The sequence below is a fragment of the Phodopus roborovskii genome, unplaced genomic scaffold, assembly GCF_943737965.1.
Source record: "Phodopus roborovskii unplaced genomic scaffold, PHOROB, whole genome shotgun sequence".
Classification (NCBI taxonomy): Eukaryota; Metazoa; Chordata; class Mammalia; order Rodentia; family Cricetidae; genus Phodopus; species Phodopus roborovskii.
This window is the reverse complement of record NW_026126409.1, coordinates 22,739,513-22,761,143: the sequence shown is the minus strand read 5'-3', so window position 1 is coordinate 22,761,143 and position 21,631 is coordinate 22,739,513. Positions and strand designations below refer to the sequence as shown.

Below are 21,631 nucleotides of genomic sequence, written 5' to 3'. Positions count from 1 at the left end.
CTTCAATATCGTACTAGAAGTTCTAGCTAATGCTATAAGAAAACAAAAGGAGATCAAGGGCATCCAAATTGGAAAGGAAGAAGTCAAACTGTCTCTATTTGCAGATGATATGATAGTTTACATAAGCGACCCAATAAACTCTACCAGGGAACTCCTACAGCTGATAAACACCTTCAGCAAACTAGCAGGATACAAGATAAACTCAAAAAAATCAGTAGCCCTATTTTTTTCAGACGACAAAGAGGCAGAGAAAGAAATCAGAGAAACATCACCCTTTACAATAGCCACAAGCAACATAAAGTATCTTGGTGTAACGCTTACCAAACAAGTAAAAGATCTATATAATAAGAACTTTGTGACTCTAAAGAAAGAAATTAAAGAAGATACCAGAAAATGGAAAGACCTCCCATGCTCTTGGATAGGTAGGATAAACATAGTAAAAATGGCAATCTTACCAAAAGCAATCTACAGATTCAATGCAATCCCCATTAAAATCCCACCACAATTCTTCACCGACCTTGAAAGGATAATAATCAACTTTATATGGAAAAACAAAAGACCCAGGATAGCCAAAACAACCCTATACAATAAAAAGAACATCAGGAGGCATCACCATTCCTGACTTTAAGCTCTACTACAGAGCTATAGTTCTGAAAACAGCCTGGTATTGGCATAAAAATAGACAGGTAGACCAATGGAATCGAATTGAAAATCCTGATATTAATCCACGCACCTATGAACACCTGATTTTCGACAAAACAGCTAAAATTATACAATGGGGCAAAGACAGCATCTTCAACAAATGGTGCTGGCACAATTGGATGAGGGTGTGTAGAAGACTGCAGATAGACCCATGTCTGTCGCCATGCACAAAACTCAAGTCCAAATGGATCAAAGACCTCAACATCAATCCAGCCACATTGAACCTCTTAGAAGAGAAAGTAGGAGGTACCCTTGAACAAATTGGTATAGGAGACCGCTTCTTGACACTGAAAGACACTGACACTGAAAGAAACAATTAATAAATGGGACCTCTTCAAACTTCAAGCTTCTGTAAGGCAAAGGACACAGTTGACAAGACCAAACGGCAGCCCACTGACTGGGAAAAGATTTTCACTAATCCTATATCCGACAAAGGGCTGATCTCCAAAATATACAAAGAACTCAAGAAACTAGTCAACAAAACACCAAATAACCCTATTAAAAAATGGGGTACAGAACTGAAGAAAGAATTCTCAATGGAGGAAATCAAAAAGGCTGAAAGACACTTCAGAAAATGTTCCACATCCTTAGCTATCAGGGAAATGCAAATCAAAACAACTTTGAGATACCATCTTACTCCTGCCAGAATGGCTAAAATTAGAAACACCAGTGATGACTTATGTTGGAGAGGATGTGGAGAAAGTGGAACACTCCTCCACTGCTGTTGGGAGTGCAAACTCATACAGCCACTTTGGAGATCAGTATGGCGGTTCCTCAGGAAAATGGGAATTAGTTTACCACAGGACCCGGCAATCCCCCTCTTAGGCATATATCCAAAGGATTCACATCAATGCAACAAAGACATCTGTTCAACTATGTTCATAGCAGCACTATTTGTAATAGCAAGAACCTGGAAGCAACCTAGATGCCCTTCAATTGAAGAATGGTTAATGAAGATGTGGCACATCTACACAATGGAATACTACTCTGCAGAAAAAAATAATGGTATCTTGAAATTCGCAGGCAAGTGGATGGCACTTGAAGAAACCATCCTGAATGAGGTAACCCAGTCACAAAAAGAGAAACACAGTATGTACTCACTCATATATGGATTTTAGACCTAGATCAAATGATCACCAGCCTATAATTCACACCACCAGAGGAACTAGGATACAAGTTGTATTCTAAGAGATTCATATAAAGTCCCTCACAGAACTGGGAAGGGACAAGTCCCCCAGACCTCAGGTAAAGTGGGGGAGGACAGCTAATGGAGAGAGAAGTAGGAGAAAATGAGGGGGAGGAGAAGAAGGCATGTGCGACCAGGAGGATTGAGCCTGGTTAGGAATGGAAAATAGGAAAGAGAGAGAGACAGAGACAGAGACAGAGAGAGAGAACATAAAAGAGGGAGCCAATATTGGTTTGAAGATAAAGTTGAACACAAAGAAAGGTCGAGGGAACTACAAGACTGCTCCCAACTAACAATCTCAGCTTCCGTGGAAAGGCTATCATAAATGCCCTTCCCGGAGAACGAGATCAACAACTAACTTCTCCATGGAGCCCTCAACTAATGCCTGTTGAAAATAGGAGCAAACACCCATACATAAACACTGAGTCGAACTAGAACCCAGAAGCAGATGGAGAGGACAAGACCATGCGGTAGAAGTACATAGAGACAGCTTACCTGAACAAGGAGGAGCTAAGGGCCACTAGACTGATAGCTGGGAAGCCAGCAGGGGACTGACTCGGACCCCCCTGAATATGGGTCTCAGCCAGAAGGTCTGAGCAGTCTAAGAGACCTCAGACAGTGGAGCCAGGATGTATCCCTGGTGCACAAAAGGACTTTGCAAACATGTCCCCCATGGAGGGATAACTGCCTTATTCTAGAGATAGGAGAGAAGCCCTAGTCCCTACTTCACAGGACCTGTCAGATCCACATGACCCCAACTGGATAGCATTCCCCTACATATGGTATTGTGGTGGGGGGTTGGGAGGGGAGGGTGTTTAGAGTGCATGTGAGAGGGCAGAGAGGGTAAAAGGGAGGGAAGGAGGGAGGGAGGACTGGAGGAGAGGGAGGGAGGGAGAGGGAACTGGGATCGACATGTAAAATAATAAATTAAAAAAAAAAAAAAAAAAAAAAAAAACGCTTTGACTCCAAAATTTAAGTTGAAGAACAAGTTACTGGGGAAAAGTATTTCTATTTTTGTTTCCACAGAAAATGAAAAGATGTGGATTCCTTCCAGACTAATGTGGTTTGATCACGCCAGACCGCCTGAAACAGAGTACAAGCTGATCCTACATTCCAAACAGCTGGACAAAACAGCCCTACAGACTACAGCTAGGATATCTGAATCTTCTTCGAATCCCCCAAGACAGCGCCCCTTACCAGCAGGAAGTAGTTTGGAAAGAACGACGCCCAAATTCCCAAATATTGTGTATAAATGTTTGTTTTCATTTAATTGGACTTTGTTATATAAAATTAAATTAAAAAATTATATATATAAAAAAATGTCTGAAGGTAGCAAAGCACCATTTTCTACATTCTAATAGCATATTCTGATAAAATTCTTACAAATTATAAATCCATATGGTGATGTGCATTTATGTAAGTTTTCAGGGCTATCAGCAATCACTGTATGTTGTAATGCTAGGTAAAGTCAATTCACTTTAACACTATATTTAATGAATTTCTTAATTACAACTATTTTATTTGCTTACAGAACACCAAAGTCTCCATTCTGGAAGGTATCACACTCTTTCTGGGTAGTAGGGTTAATTATACATGTCTATTCTCTTCCATGGCAGAGACAAGTAAGAACACTAGTGACCAAAATAAATAACTGAAGCTTAATCCTTGGCACAACTGGTTGGTAACAGGCAACATCAAATTTTGAACTACTAGAGAAGATAGCTCTTTAGAATGAATCAAATCCTGAGGTTATCACTCTGATACTGTTCATAGCATCTACTATTTAATCTGAAGTCTCAAACCTGGTATAACTTTTTTACTATCAAAAATAATGCAAAGTGTCTTAAGAATCTAAAAGCATACTTTAACTCAACTTGCACCATTCAGCTTAAGCACTTAATAATCAATTGGTTCTCTGGGACAAGGAAAACAGTGCTTACATGTGGCTCCTGGTTCATTGTTTGCCAATGAAAAGGATGATCTTTTAAAGGTTTTAATTTAAATATTCATGTACCTGTCTTTGGATGTTTCTGCCACCACACCATTCTTGTTCTGATGCTTTTATAGTTGGCTCTGCTGTAATATAATTAGTTTAAAACTGTAAGAAAAGGTCAACAAAGTGATAGTTTGTAATACCCATCACAATGGGTACATCGGCAAAACATTCCCATACCTAAGACTCAGGGAACATTACAGGAGGGAATGGAAAGGTTGTTAAGAGTCAGAGGATCAGGGACTTTGCTGTAGATAGTGTGTCATAGCAACATCAGAAACTTACTAAAGTTTTAACAACATGACTGACTAAACATGAGCTGACAAGGGTAACACCAATGAACATGCAAAACTGCACAGAAAAGTCCTACACAAAGAACTACAGGCAACTTAAGAAATCTGGGAGAGGGAGAGACGTTCTTCCTGAGGGAAGAACATTTCAACTTGTCTAGTGCTAAACAGCCTGGAAAACATATATACAAGTATCAATATATGGACTGAACATGCCATAGTCATATGTGTGTGTGTGTGTGTGTGTGTGTGTGTGTGTGTGTGTGTGTGCGTGCAATACCAACTAGTGAGAAAAGAGGCAATGTAATTGAAGAAAGAATGCAGAAAGTATGTAGGAGATTTTGGAGGAAGGAAAGGGAAAGCAGAAATATTGTATTTACATTATAATCTCAGAAATAAAATAGAATTTAAAAACTCAAATAGGTATCTATCAATTAAGAAGACATAAGTAACTACCAAAAGCCTCAATACATAGTACAGATGAAGGGCAGAGGTTGCCAGGTGCACAGAATCACACAAATCTCATGGGACTATGCACATATTCCACTAACTATAAAGGATCACACTTTCAGAAGCAAAACTGAAAAACACAGACTCAAAGAAATCATACTAGGTTCTGTTCTCTACACTGTCAGAATGACACTGTAAACATCAGCCAGGCATTTTCTTAAGCTGGACACTTACCTTCCAATACCAATCTTCTATTGCGGGTCTCCCTCTTCCTCAAGGATCACTGGCCATTGGTCCACGAGGGAAGAGGGAGCAGAAGCAGTGAGAAGGTTCCCATGGCTTGTGGGTATGACTGAAACAGTTTTCCTGCAGACTGCTTCAGTGGTACATCTCAGCTTTATTCCAAAGTGAGGGGAGACATATAGGATGGGGACAGCAGCTGGGGCATCACCTAACTTGCACTTGGCAGCACCTGATATACAGATGGAGCACAATATCTAATTATTATATGGGCAGCAGGACAAAAGGTCTGCAGGGATCTGTGCAAGGAGCATGCTTGAGATACAGGCTGGGGGACAGCTTCCAGATAAGATCATGTCTCCCTGGTTTGATGCACTATCCAGGTGGGGAGGGGGCTCTGCTGTAAAGGGGGTCCCTATTAGGCACTGAGCTCAGAGAGCTGTCCATACATAGTGGACTTTAACTTTAAGGACAGGGTATTCCAACATTCTATGAAAATCTTATCACATTACTAATATCCAAAACCAAATTATCCAAAATATGACAATGTCATTTTCTTCTAAATGTCACTACTTCTAAAATACAGTGTAATATAAAGTCTTCCTTGATTATGGTTCTCTTTCTTTAGATAGAAATGCATTGTTTTCCTTGGGGCTACCGTGGAATTTTGTAGATTTTCAAAAATTTCCTTACAATTAAGTTTATAATATGTTGTTTCACATATCAAATCCTATTGCTCCTGAACTTGAGAGAAAATTTGTACTTGAACTTTGCAAAATCTGTCTTAATATCATCTTACTCAAAAATTACTTATTGAATGCCTTCTCTTGTAATTCACAGTGTTCAAGAAAATGTCAAGAGAAAGCCTTTCAGAAATAATACCCTACTGGAATACTACAGAGTGATTTAGGTACACAGAGGAATCTTACAGAGGACAGAAAGACACGGATGCGTAAAGTGTTTAGCAAGAGAGTTAGTGAACAATGACAGATGTATCATACTATAATATATGGAGAGCTGAGGCAACATCACCTGCTATTCAGTAACATTAGACACTATGTTATCTATAAGAAATATGATGTTGGCCATAAGAAAAAATATTCTGATTATGAAATTTTTTTATTAAGATGCATGCCATTGTCTTAGTTTGATATTTTATTGTTCTGAAGAGACAACATGAACACAGCTGACTTATAGTTTCAGAGGTCCAGTCCACTATCACCATGACAGGAAGCATGGTAGCATGCAGGCAGATGAGGTGCTAGAGCTTAAATCCCTACATCTTTCAGGCAACAGGAAGTTTGCTGAGACAATGGGAAGTATCCTGAGCATAGGAAACCCCACAGTGACATAATTCTTCTATCGAGACCACACCCACTCCAACAAAGCTACACCTCCTAATAGTGCCACTCTCTCTGAGATTATGGGGGCTAATTACATCCAAACTACCACAGTCATTAATGGCAAAATTAAAAAGTTGATTATGTCTTTGTGGATGAGAGAGTTCACTCTAAATGCAAATAGAATATATGTTAGTAAGAATGAATATATATGAATAATAATTAATAATAAAGAATAAAATGATCCAACCCTAAACACAGGGAATTTTTCAGGTATAGTCTGACTATTAAGTTATTAGACAAAAGGACATAAAATATTTTATTGAATAGTATAAGCACAAATATTATCCCATGAAACTATTCTCTCATCATTTTGGGCATCAAATGAAATGCATAGAGTGAGTAAGTTATTTGTGTTGTCTTTCTTCCTGTTTTACAACTTCCTTGTTCATAAACTAATCAAGAAGTTTTTCAGGGTACCCTGCTCCTTGTGTGTACTAGGCTCACCAAGAAACAATAATTCATGGTAGAGTTAAGAATAGCATGTGTGAATCTTAGTTTCAATCTTGAAGGAATTTAAAATAGTCTACATAAATTAATAAGTAGTAAACAAACAACAACCTCAAGTACACTGAAAATAAGCACAATAAGAAAATAGGATAGGAGCTGAAAAGATGGCTTAGGGGTTTAGAGCACTTGCTTCCCAGTGTCGCTCACAACCATCCAAAACACTAGTTCCAGGGGATCTATTGCCCTTTTCTGATCTCCATGGATACCCACACAAATTTATGGATACATACCTGTAAGCAAACACTAACACGCATACCCAAATTTAAATTTAAAATAATATAGAAACTTAAAAGAAGATGTTGAGTATAGGCATATGAATTTGGATTTTGAGTTTATGTAGCCTAGTATTAGAGATCTTCTATAATACAGAATGATATTTATATATGTTAGGAAAACAGTTTATCATGTCATAGTACTTCTTACTGCAGACCCTCTAACACGATAGTCCAAAAGCACTAATTAATCAATACATAAATTAGCAGATAGATAATCAATAGACTCTATGTTCAAATTGAACTAATGAGTCTAATTAGCACATATACTTTGTAGGAATATATTATGTGAATTCTGGATCACCCCACATTCATGGCTTCATAGCAAGTATCCCTGCTACAGAATTCCAGGAAGCTGAGTACACAGGTATGAAGCGCTGCAACCCCAAACTAGCAAATTTTGAAAGCAAGATGGTCATTCCTAACTGACTACACATAACCACTGAGGACCACAGAGATGCCAAAATGGCTCTATTACTAAGACTTAAAATTCAAAATCTCTAAGCCACAGCTTTATTTCCCAGCTAAGAAATAATGTTTAGCAATAGTTTCATTGTTTACATCAAATCCTTCCATGAAACTAGAAGAATGGATGCATAGAAATGAGAAGAAGGAAAGCATTTCAAATATTTGGAACCTCTCAGTTTATAAATTTTGGCACTATTCACCTGTGAGGAGGGATTTCACATACTTCATTGATGATACTTCACTTGAAGCAGAGTCTTCTCTTTCTATTGTAGGCTGCATAGACTAAGAAACAAATATACAATAACTCATATAATCCCTGCAAAGAAGTTATTGATTCAGACAAAATATAAGAGGAATTACCTTCCATTGAAGATGTTCTGAGGATTCTACAATGGCAAAGAGTCACACAGTCAATTATGCATGAATATAATAGAATGGACTGTCCTTTCATATAAGGTTAGTATGAAAAAGTACTCTTCATGTTTACATTTTGAAATGTTTACTTTAAGTTTTGATCTTGATGGGATTTTACTTTGCTTGTTCTGTAATGGTCTCGTTAGGAAATCCCCCTTGAAACCCATTACTATAGCATGAAACAGTATTTTCTTATTAAAGAAAGTTTTCTGAATTTATAAGGTTGGATATTTGCTTCCAGGTGATGGTACATAACAATATCCCATATCAGTATACACATGAGTGCATTTGCCCTTTTGTTTGTTTGTTTTGTTTGACAATTGCATTTCTGTGGTTTATTTTTTCCTCTCTAGTTCACACATACTAAATATTTCAGTTCACTACACAGGAAGCATGTCACTCTGAACTACAAATAATTCATAAGAAGTACAAAAATAGAGTTGTTCCAAGAAGAATTAAGGCCTTCATTTTAACATGAGAATGGGACGGAGGGAGGGATGGAGGGAGGAAGGGAGGGAAGGAGATTTCTTTAAAAAGAAGCCTACATGAAAACAAAACTCATCACAGACTTCTTGTCTCAATCCTCTCCCCTCCACTCTCCTTGCTGAGATTGTGGGCTTGTGCCATCATGTCAAATTCAAATGAAACTTTTATAAAATGAAGTTGTTACCTTCCTCTTGGCATTCTGTAGTATTTTCTCTGCTTTCATCATTAGCCATGGATAAATATGCAATGTTCCTTGGTTGAGGTCCTTTGAGAACACTCTGTTAAAATTAGCATTGGTAATGGGTTACCTAGAGATTTTTTGTTTCTTTTCCTTTACTGTTTTAAACAAGTATTCACAATACAACTGGCATGTACTGAAAATTAAGGAAAAAAACATTATATGTGTCTTCTAAATATAGACTATGTTGTATTTTCTTAGGTTCTCTGATGTGTAAACAAGATAGGAAAGCCTAAAGATGAGATACTCACAGACAGAGGGTGGCCAAGGTGCATAAACAATTAGCTTCAGGATACCTAAATGTTATTTACTCCTAGGAAAACTGTGAGAACTTTTACAGTAATGACTTTTTAATCCCATAGGGAAATTTACAATAGCACTGTGCTAAATGTTTAAAACATTTTTAATGGCAGAAGTGCCTTGAGTGTCTAACAAAGACATCTAAAAGGCTTCAATGTGCATGATATTATTACAAACAAAATGTTGTCATGGAGGCTCCATTTGGGATTAAAGGTTGAAATATTTTGTGAGAAACTTTTCTTATGGGAAAAAAAACAGCTATATAAAATAGTGAAGAAATATGAAAAGGACAAATTAGGATATATTTGAATAACATGGAAATATGATATAATATAGGCAGTCCTTTCACATTGAAGGAAATACAAAAATACAGCAAACACTAATTAAAATAGAGGCATAAAAACATTTCTTCTATGTAGTGAGATATTCACTTTGTCCACAAGTGTGGCACTGACCACGCCCATTGGGGGTGGAGACAGGGGCAGAAGTGACCTGGGGGAACTAGGTCTGAGGGGACCCACGACCCTGGGATTAAGATGAAGCCGTGCTTCATTTTCTTCCTGTGAGAAAACACATACATGCCCTCCACCCCATTTAAGGACAGGATCGGGCCCTTTCAATACTCCAGTGCATGGATCCTTCCATTTGACTTGAGCAAATGTTGCTCGAGTTCCCATGCCAGAATCTGTCCACGGCAGATTGCTAACTGGTGTCAACATTTAAGTAATCTAAAATGAAGAGTGCATGATTTAACAAATCATGTGGAGGATGGGGGCCCAACTCCCCTCTCCTTATTTTTCAAGTTGTTTTCAAGGAGCTATGAGCATGCTCCACAATTCCTTGCCCTGTGGATTATAAGGAATACCTGTTCTGTGTTCAATTTTCCATTGAGCACAAAATTGCTGAAATGCTTTACTGGTTTATGCAGATCCATTGCCTGTCTTTATAATCCTTGAGGTCAGGAGTAGCCACACCTCAGACTTCTAAGTGTATGAAATTCACCTGGCTTCTATTTACACATTTTATTTTCCATATATTATAAACTACAAGATAACCACAATGAATATACACTTTCTTCAAGTTTTCTGATCAGACTAAAGTGCTGAGTCTTAAAGGGGTAACAGGTGTGACTCACTGTTATCTTTCTCCTCATGTTCTCTGATGTCATTCTCCATGGGCCCTTCTTTGTCCTTTTGTTGGCAGCCTCAAAGTTAGATCCCAAAATATATTATTGGAATAAAAATTTTCCCTGTCACTACTACACCTAACCTAAACACAAACGCTTCCAACTTAATACAATATGGTCTCAATATATAACATTTGTGCTATTTTTCCTTTTATTTGCTCTTATGCTATTATTTTCTACCAGGATCTAATAGCCTAGCACTTGCCTAATACTGAATAATTTCAAATTATTTAAAGTGCAAACAACTGAAGGGCTGCAAAGAGGCCTCAAATAGTAATGGCTCTCTTGTATCTTTCAATGGATTTGTATAAATTATAAAACCATATAGTAGCACAAATACATGCTCCTTGTACTGTATTGAGTCTTTATATAGTCTAATGCCAAAAGTCAGTGGTTAACATGTTTTATACTAATGGTTTTATTTGTTGAAGTACATATAACATTTAATACATTGTTTGTAGCAGAACAGCACAAGTTCCATCCAGAGCATGACTAAACAGGCACTGATGCTGCTCGCTTCTTTCCTGCCTAGGGAGCAAAGGAAGAATTGAAACTTAAAGTTTGAGATAGTGACTGGCATTTAATTTGAGTTACATTCAACTTCTGTGTGACTGACGATGATAATACACAGGCATGAAATATATTCAGGAGCCAGCACTGCTATGTTGCTCATAATCTTGCCTGTGTAGCCAAAAGTGTTTTGATTGATATTTAACATGTAAGGAATATCTAGGATCAGAATGCAAAAATAATGAAGAAAGTGTGGAGTTGAATCCAAGAACAGGATTTTGCTTAAGCTGTGTAACTTATAAGGTATTATATATTACACAGATGCTCATAGGATGATAAAGAATTCGATCATAATAAAAGTTTTAAAATAAATGTTTAAATTATGACCTATTGAGTCTCAAGAGCAGTTTGAAGAAATTTCTGGTGTACTATGGTATATCATATATCAAAGAAACTATCTTAAGCAACAATTTAAAAGTAAATACTTAAGTACCACTCTCTGTTCCTTTTGGGGATCATCATGACAATTTTGCTCTCCCTCTGATGTCACTTTTCCAGCTGATTCTGCTGACAAACCCATATAGTTAATTCAAATACTCTCAGTTGACTTTTTTGAATGATAGTCTATATACCTATAGAATATCCACAATAATGAAAACTGAATTTTTAATTTCCAAGTTAAAAACTTCAGTTAAGATTAAATTATTTGGATACAGACTTTGGGAATCTATGCAATTACAAAAATACCTTCGGTAAACCATATACACATAGTCAGTAAAGAATGATATGTTAAAGTCCATTCCCAATTATTCTGTCAAACATGCCTAAAATGTGTTTACAGAAACAATACTAAAATGTATGTGAAATCAAACAAAATCATATTGAAATAAGTCTGAGGGTTCAGTTAACCATTTTCTTCAATGAATTATTCATCCTTCCAACCCTCATTCTGTGAACAACCTGCTCCTTACATCACAATTTTTCATTTATCTGGTGCTTTGACAAGCTTCTTTTTCCATTAAGACTTAGTATAATATTTGAAAAATCCTCTATTATAGTTACATTTTAGTAGTAAGATATAATCTGCTGTCTACAGTATGCTGGTAGCACTTTTCAACATTTTTTATAACATCAATCACAAGTCATTTCTTCATATAAAACAATTTTTCTCCTGGACTAGAGAATATAATTTTAACTTCATCTTTGTTCAGTCAGTCCTTAGTTCATTTTATTCAATAATTAGTTATGAAGTTCCTAGCAAGAGCTATTCCTAAAATTTAAGTCGTTGGCAAAGTTTTAAATTATGAACTTCTGGGAGTAAAGCTTGATTTGACCCCCAAAGAGTGGTTCCAGAAAAAACGAGGACAGGAAAGAATAAGACCATGAAAATCAGTAATAAAAGAGGCTGCAAAATTATAAATGAAAAAATGGGGGGAAATGAGTTGGATATTTGTTCTGTCACAGCAAAGAGCTTAATGTGAGGGCCTGGGGAAGAGAATGTCAAAGGTTTGTGTAAAACATAAAGTCTGTTACATATTAATATTTGGAAAAACTCCTTCATATTCATTTTTGCAACTTAGATAATTGTAAATATGGGAACAGAATCAATGCTAAAAACAGGTAATGTGAAAGCAGAAACAACAATATTGGTGGCATAAGTAAAAATGGAGGGATGTAGTGTAGTAGTACAAAAGTACAAATTGATGCAATGTTTATTTGGAGATTTGCTGAATAAATAAATTCATGAGCAAATAGTAAAGAAAATACAGCCTTTGAATTAACACAAGAATAAACATGGATTCCTGTATTATTAGTACCAAATGATATGTTAAATAAATTAAATAAGATGATTAACATTTTGTCTTGTACATTTAATAATTCCCCTGGAATTCTTTAGGAATGCACTACACACACACAGTGTGTGTGTGTGTGTGTGTGTGTGTGTGTGTGTGTGAAGCTCATCTGAAAAGATAATGAAGTATTGTTGAGCTTACAGATATGGTATATGAATAGAATATGTGAGGCCTTAGGGTCCATATAAGATCAAAGTTGTATAATAAATACTGAGCCAATAATTCAATAATATGGATTACATGAACAGAGTTTCTAATGACTATTATAGGAGACATTCTGCCATTTTCTCTAACACAGAATATTAATTACACATGTAAACAAAAACTGAGAAGTATATTTCATCAAGCTGTGTATTACATTACTTCCTGCAGCAGACCTATTGCCACAATTAAGGTCACAGAGTTAGAGAATAAATGAGTTAAAATACAAACTGAAGGCAAATAGTGTTTCAAAGTAAAAGAAAGCATAATTTGAATTTGTAACAAACAATTTGTAATTAAGCTCATGCCCCAAAAGTATGCTGTCCAAAGAAAGATTTGCTCAGTCTTCCAAGAGGCTTACTTTATAAGCATGAACCATTACAAACAGTCCTATATTTTCAAGCTATCCAAAAGTCATTGAACTTTTATACCTAGCACAACTATTCTATAAAAAACCAAAATGGCAATGTTAGTATAGCAAGACGCAAAAGGGAAAAATATCTGTGACAGAGTTAAAACTTTGAAAATGTTATTTTAAGCAACTAAATTACTTTTTGTAAACAATGAGACTTAACAATGATAATTTAGTCCCTCAAGTAAAGTTCTTTCCTCAAATTTAGAGAGCTAAAAAGTCAAACTCAAGAAGACTATATAGACTTTACACTTTTGAAGCACTTTTCCTACATAAATCAGTATTGTGAAATTTACCTGAACAGTATGATTCTACTTGCTTTGTTGCTGGCACTTCACCCGAAAAAGAATCTCTCCCTTCAAAGGGAAGCTGTAAAGATTTTGAAAAAAGATATTTAGCGACACATGTGTGTTTCAAATAATATGATTGTAATAACTCAGAGTAAAATGTAAACTTATTACCTTCAATTGAACATATTCATTAGGACAGTCTAAAAAGCCAGAGATATATAGTTAATTATACGAGAACATGACAAAACTTGCCACAATTTCATGAAGAATTATTATTAAAAACATTCTTTATAAGTATTTTTCTAGAGGAATTATGTATATTATTCAAGTACACCAGAATAAAAAAAAAATGTTATAATTAATCAAGGTTTATTCAAATTGGAAAAAAAAACATTCTTTGTGGTTAGCTCTTACAATGATTATGCTAATTTGGGATGTGGGAAGTTTTGGGATGTGGGAAGTTTTTACTTTTTGTTTTCTCCCGAAGAAAACACACATATTAGAAATCTACTGAAAACTGGATAGACTACATAATTTTAATCAAATGACAACTTTCAAATTAGGATTATGATCTTAGTGAATATTTCCAAGGTGTCATTTCTAATGGGTAGAGAATAAAATGTATCTATAATATCAGGATGAAATCAAGAAACCAAGGTAATATGTAAACAGCCAAAACTGATTATAGCATGGGACAGACTGTATCTTCAGCAATGAAATACTTCACAGTCATTAATTCTAGTGTTCTGTGAGAGTTTACCATGCCCTTCACTTTATATCTAAATTACAAGCAATTACTTTTCACAGAGATGAGAATTCAAGAATGTTTCTGAATTTAACCCTATGGCTCTTCACTTGTAGAATCATAGCACATCTCTGCGGGTCCACTTGGAGTTCCTGCAGGCAAGATCCTTGACCCCCAAATCCGGGCCCCTGCCAAAGAACGAGGTCTCAACTGGAGAGCGCAGGTTTCCAGTGAGATCCCACTACCCTGCAAAACCTTCTCAAGTTCCAGCCCAGCCCTCGTCCTCTTCTGCCGGCTATTGGCCAGAGGTGAGTCTGGGCCCAATTGGGGCTGCCTGTCCCCTTCAACCTCTTTTCTCCCCTCCCCCGCCTGAACTCCCTGGATTGGCCCCTGATCCTGCTGCTCCTGTCTCCGGTCCCCTTTGAGAGCACCCTTGCAGCTCTGATATACCCCCACCCATTCCAACCTCCAGCCTACCCCCCCCCACCCTGTGCCCTACCCCACCTACGGTCCTGCCGCTCTGGTTGAGCACTGGGACAGAGGGTGGAGCCAACAGTCCACCCTACTTCGGAGACCTCTCGGGGCAACTCCGAACAAAGGAGACCTGACTATCCACGTGGGACCACCTGTAATTTCCACCGGCTTGGTCCCTGACCCAGCCTCCAGTCCTCTGCTGGAGTCCCAGGCCCCTCCCAGAGATCCGCCTATCTCTGCAGGTCCACTTGAAGTTCCTGCAGGCAAGATCCTTGACCCCCAAATCCGGGCCCCTGCCAAAGAATGAGGTCTCAGCTGGAGAGTGCCAGTTTCCAGTGAGATCCCACTACCCTGCAAAACCTTCTCAAGTTCCAGTCCAGCCCTCGTCCTCTTCTGCCGGCTATTGGCCAGAGAGAAGCCTCCTAGAGAGCTTGGACCACACAGAGATACAGACATTGAATCTTTGATCCACATAAGCCCATCTGGGAAGGACCATAGAGAGAGGGAAGAGACACCACCAACACCTACAGGAAGAAACTATGTGAAGAAGGCAATACAAGAGAACACCTAACAACAGAAAGACAAACATGACACCACCAGAATCTAGGGAATCTACACCAACTAGAATGGAACACAACAACAAAGCAGAGGAAGCAGAAGGGTACACTTAAAAATCACCATCATAAAAATGATAGAGGCCCTCAAAGAAGATATGAGAAAATCCCTTAAAGAAATAGAGGAAAAAATAAACAAAAAAGTGGAAGAAATGAACAAATTCCTTAAGGAAAGTACAGAAAGCCAAGAAAAAACAATTAACCAGGTGAAGGAAACGGTTCAAGATTTGAAAACCGAAATTGAGAAAATAAAGGCAACACAAATGGAAGGAAAGCTGGAAATTGAAAAGCTGGGCAAAAAATCGGAAACCATGCACACAAGCATAACCAATAGAATTCAAGAGATGGAAGAGAGAATCTCAGGCGCAGAAGATAAACTAGAAGAAATAGATTCATCGACCAAAGAAAACCATAAATCCAACAAATCCTTAACACACAATATCCAGGAAATGTGGGACACCATGAAAAGGCCAAACCTAAGAATAATAGGCATAGAGGAAGGTGAGGAAGCCCAGCTCAAAGGTGCTGAAAACATATTCAACAAAATCATCGAGGAAAACTTTCCAAATCTGAAGAAGGACATGCCCATGAAAGTACAAGAAGCATACCGAACCCCAAATAGGCTGGACCAAAGAAAAAAGACCCCTCGACATATAATAATCAAAACACCTAGCATACAGAATAAAGAAAAAATATTAAGAGCAGCGAAGGAAAAAGGACAGGTAACATATAAAGGCAGACCTATCAAAATTACACCTGACTTCTCCATGGAAACCCTCAAGGCCAGAAGGTCCTGGATAGATGTTCTAAAAGTATTAAGAGAACACGGATGCCAGCCTAGGCTACTATATCCAGCAAAACTCTCAGTCAATATAGATGGAGAGAACAAGATATTCAATGACAAAACCAGATTTTCCCAATATGTATCTACAAATCCAGCCCTACAGAAAGTATTGGAAGGAAAATTCCAACCCAAGGAAGGTAACTACGCCCACAAAAATGTAGGCAACAGATAATCCAACTACACCAGAAACCTAGGGTGAAGCAGAACAAATATATTCACAATACCACTGCCAACAACAAACCTAAATCAAACAAGCATCAACAATCAATGGTCCTTACTCAACCTCAACATTAATGGTCTTAACTCACCTATAAAAAGACACAGATTAACAGAATGGATACGAAGAAAGAATCCATCCTTCTGCTGCATACAAGAAACACATCTTAGCTCCAAAGATAGACATTACCTCAGGGTAAAGGGTTGGGAAAAGATTTTCCAATCAAATGGAAATAAGAAGCAAGCAGGCGTAGCTATCCTAATATCTAACAAGCTAGACTTCAAACCAAAACTAGTCAAAAGAGATGAAGACGGTCATTTCATATTCATCTCAGGAGAAATCCATCAACACAAAGTCTCAATTCTGAACATCTATGCCCCTAATACAAAGCCACCCACATTCATAAAAGAAACACTACTAAAACTCAAAGCTCATATAAAACCTCACACACTTATAGTGGGAGACTTCAATACACCACTCTCAACACTAGACAGGACCACAAATCAGAAACTCAACAAAGAAACAAAAGAATTAACAGAAGTTATGTCTCAACTGGGGCTAACAGACATCTATAAGAACATTCCATCCAAAGACAAAAGAATATACCTTCTTCTCTGCTCCACATGGAACCTTCTCTAAAATCGACCACATACTAGGAGACATAACAAACCTCAACAGATACAAGAGAATAGAAATAGTCCCCTGTATCTTATCGGACCACCATGCTTTAAAATTGGAATTCAACAACAATACAAATAGCAGAAAACCTGCAAACTCATGGAAACTTAACAATGTGCAATTGCACCACTCCTGGGTCAAAGAAGAAATAAAGAAAGAAATTAAAGACTTTCTAATATTCAACGAGAATGAGGATACAACATACCCGAACTTATGGGACACCTTGAAAGCAGTGCTACGAGGGAAGTTCATTGCACTAAGTGCCCATATGAAGAAAACAGAGGATAGTCACATAAATGAATTAACAGCGCAACTGAAAACCTTAGAACAGAGAGAAGCGAATTCACCCCGCAGGAGCAGACGCCAGGAAATAATCAACTTGAGGGCTGAAATCAACAAAATAGAAACCAGGAAAACAATCAAAAAATCAATGCAACAAAGAGTTGGTTTTTTGAGAAAATCAACAAGATTGATAAACCTTTATCCAAATTAACGAAAAAGCAGAGACAGAACATGCAAATTAACAAAATCAGAAACGAAATGGGGAACATAACAACAGACACAGAGGAAATCCAGACAATTTTCAGGTCATACTTCGAAAATCTGTATTCCACAAAAATTGAAAATTCAAAGGAAATGGACAAGTTTCTGGATAACTATCACTTACCAAAATTAAATCAAGAACAGACAAACAACTTAAATAGACCTATAACCCGAAATGAAATAGAAGCAGTCATCGAAAGCCTTCCAACGAAAAAAAGTCCAGGGCCAGATGGATTCAATGCAGAATTCTACCAGACATTCAAGGAAGAACTAATACCACTACTCCTCAAACTGTTCCACAAGATAGAAACAGAAGGTTTATTGCCAATCTCTTTTTATGAGGCCACAATAACTTTGGTACCCAAACCTCACAAAGACACAACTAAGAAAGAAAACTACAGACCAATATCCCTGATGAACATCGATGCAAAAATACTCAATAAAATAATGGCAAACCGAATTCAAAAATACATCAGAGAAATCATCCACCATGATCAAGTAGGCTTCATACCTGGATTGCAGGGATGGTTTAACATACGAAAATCTATCAACGTGATCCACCATATAAACAAACGGAAAAGGAAAAACCATATGATTATCTCCCTAGATGCAGAAAAAGCCTTCGATAAAATTCAACACCCTTTCATGATAAAGGTATTAGAGAGGTCAGGGATAACAGGAACATACCTAAACATAATAAGAGCAATATACAGCAAACCAACTGCCAACATCAAACTGAATGGAGAGAAACTTAAGCCAATTCCTCTAAAATCAGGAACAAAACAAGGCTGTCCTCTCTCTCCATATCTCTTCAATATCGTACTAGAAGTTCTAGCTAATGCTATAAGACAACAAAAGGAGATCAAGGGCATCCAAATTGGAAAGGAAGAAGTCAAACTGTCTCTATTTGCAGATGATATGATAGTTTACATAAGCAACCCAATAAACTCTACCAGGGAACTCCTACAGCTGATAAACACCTTCAGCAAACTAGCAGGATACAAGATAAACTCAAAAAAATCAGTAGCCCTATTTTTTTCAGACGACAAAGAGGCAGAGAAAGAAATCAGAGAAACATCACCCTTTACAATAGCCACAAGCAACATAAAGTATCTTGGTGTAACGCTTACCAAACAAGTAAAAGATCTATATAATAAGAACTTTGTGACTCTAAAGAAAGAAATTAAAGAAGATACCAGAAAATGGAAAGACCTCCCATGCTCTTGGATAGGTAGGATAAACATAGTAAAAATGGCAATCTTACCAAAAGCAATCTACAGATTCAATGCAATCCCCATTAAAATCCCACCACAATTCTTCACCGACCTTGAAAGGATAATAATCAACTTTATATGGAAAAACAAAAGACCCAGGATAGCCAAAACAACCCTATACAATAAAAAGAACATCAGGAGGCATCACCATTCCTGACTTTAAGCTCTACTACAGAGCTATAGTTCTGAAAACAGCCTGGTATTAGCATAAAAATAGACAGGTAGACCAATGGAATCGAATTGAAAATCCTGATATTAATCCACGCACCTATGAACACCTGATTTTCGACAAAACAGCTAAAATTATACAATGGGGCAAAGACAGCATCTTCAACAAATGGTGCTGGCACAATTGGATGAGGGTGTGTAGAAGACTGCAGATAGACCCATGTCTGTCGCCATGCACAAAACTCAAGTCCAAATGGATCAAAGACCTCAACATCAATCCAGCCACATTGAACCTCTTAGAAGAGAAAGTAGGAGGTACCCTTGAACAAATTGGTATAGGAGACCGCTTCTTGAACATAACTCCAGGGGCACAGACACTGAAAGAAACAATTAATAAATGGGACCTCTTCAAACTTAGAAGCTTCAGTAAGGCAAAGGACACAGTTGACAAGACCAAACGGCAGCCCACTGACTGGGAAAAGATTTTCACTAATCCTATATCCGACAAAGGGCTGATCTCCAAAATATACAAAGAACTCAAGAAACTAGTCAACAAAACACCAAATAACCCTATTAAAAAATGGGGTACAGAACTGAAGAAAGAATTCTCAATGGAGGAAATCAAAAAGGCTGAAAGACACTTCAGAAAATGTTCCACATCCTTAGCTATCAGGGAAATGCAAATCAAAACAACTTTGAGATACCATCTTACCCCTGCCAGAAAGGCTAAAATTAGAAACACCAGTGATGACTTATGTTGGAGAGGATGTGGAGAAAGTGGAACACTCCTCCACTGCTGGTGGGAGTGCAAACTCATACAGCCACTTTGGAGATCAGTATGGCGGTTCCTCAGGAAAATGGGAATTAGTTTACCACAGGACCCGGCAATCCCCCTCTTAGGCATATACCCAAAGGATTCACATCAATGCAACAAAGACATCTGTTCAACTATGTTCATAGCAGCACTATTTGTAATAGCAAGAACCTGGAAGCAACCTAGATGCCCTTCAATTGAAGAATGGTTAATGAAGATGTGGCACATCTACACAATGGAATACTACTCTGCAGAAAAAAATAATGGTATCTTGAAATTCGCAGGCAAGTGGATGGCACTTGAAGAAACCATCCTGAATGAGGTAACCCAGTCACAAAAAGAGGAACACAGTATGTACTCACTCATATATGGATTTTAGACCTAGATCAAATGATCACCAGCCTATAATTCACAGCACCAGAGGAACTAGGATACAAGTTGTATTCTAAGAGATTCATATAAAGTCCCTCACAGAACTGGGAAGGGACAAGTCCCCCAGACCTCAGGTATAGTGGGGGAGGACAGCTAATGGAGAGAGAAGTAGGAGAAAATGAGAGGGAGGAGAGGAAGGCATGTGCGACCAGGAGGATTGAGCCTGGTTAGGAATGGAAAATAGGAAAGAGAGAGAGAGACAGAGGCAGAGAGAGAGAACATAAAAGAGGGAGCCAATATTGGTTTGAAGATAAAGTTGAACACAAAGAAAGGTCGAGGGAACTACAAGACTGCTCCCAACTAACAATCTCAGCTTCCGTGGAAAGGCTATCATAAATGCCCTTCCCGGAGAGTGAGATCAACAACTAACTTCTCCATGGAGTCCTCAACTAATGCCTGTTGAAAACAGGAGCAAACACCCATACATAAACACTGAGTCAAACTAGAACCCAGAAGCAGATGGAGAGGACAAGACCATGCGGTAGAAGTACATAGAGACAGCTTACCTGAACAAGGAGGAGCTAAGGGCCACTAGACTGATAGCTGGGAAGCCAACAGGGGTCTGACTCGGACCCCCCTGAATATGGGTCTCAGCCAGAAGGTCTGAGCAGTCTAAGAGACCTCAGACAGTGGAGCCAGGATGTATCCCTGGTGCACAAAAGGACTTTGCAAACATATCCCCCATAGAGGGATAACTGCCTTATTCTAGAGATAGGAGAGAAGCCCTAGTCCCTACTTCACAGGACCTGTCAGATCTACATGACCCCAACTGGATGGCATTCCCCTACATATTGTATTGTGGTGGGGGTTGGGAGGGGAGGGTGTTTAGAGTGCATGGGAGAGGGTAGAGAGGGCAAAAGGGAGGGAAGGAGGGAGGGAGGGTTTGGGGGGAGGGAGGGAGGGAGGGAGAGGGAACTGGGATCGACATGTAAAATAATAAAAAAAAAAAAAAAAAAAAAAAAAAAAGCTTTGACTCCAAAATTTAAGTTGAAGAACAAGTTACTGGGGAAAAGTATTTCTATTTTTGTTTCCACAGAAAATGAAAAGATGTGGATTCCTTCCAGACTAATGTGGTTTGATCACACCAGACCGCCTGAAACAGAGTACAAGCTGATCCTACATTCCAAACAGCTGGACAAAACAGCCCTACAGACTACAGCTAGGATATCTGAATCTTCTTCGAATCCCCCAAGACAGCGCCCCTTACCAGCAGGAAGTAGTTTGGAAAGAACGACGCCCAAATTCCCAAATATTGTGTATAAATGTTTGTTTTCATTTAATTGGACTTTGTTATATAAAATTAAATAAAAAATACTCTATATGCATAAAAAAAAAAGAATCATAGCACAAAAAAAATGTTATTTTTTTCAAACACACACATGTTGACTATATTTAATATCACATGTTGGGTTTTTCTTTAGTTTGTA

The 21,631-nt window shown here is 37.9% G+C and overlaps 1 protein-coding gene across 1 annotated transcript in view; it reads right to left on the bottom strand.

Moving 5' to 3' along the window:
• Window positions 1–21,631, bottom strand: part of Potea (POTE ankyrin domain family member A) — a 143,923-nt gene that overhangs the window by 80,772 nt on the left and 41,520 nt on the right. The window contains exons 19-23 of the mRNA XM_051182086.1: window positions 11,139–11,233; window positions 8,596–8,689; window positions 7,872–7,897; window positions 7,712–7,793; window positions 3,903–3,964 (exon numbers count right to left, since the gene is read on the bottom strand). Of these exons, the coding sequence (XP_051038043.1) occupies window positions 3,903–3,964; window positions 7,712–7,793; window positions 7,872–7,897; window positions 8,596–8,689; window positions 11,139–11,233 (359 nt within the window). The remainder of the gene's footprint in view (window positions 1–3,902; window positions 3,965–7,711; window positions 7,794–7,871; window positions 7,898–8,595; window positions 8,690–11,138; window positions 11,234–21,631) is intronic.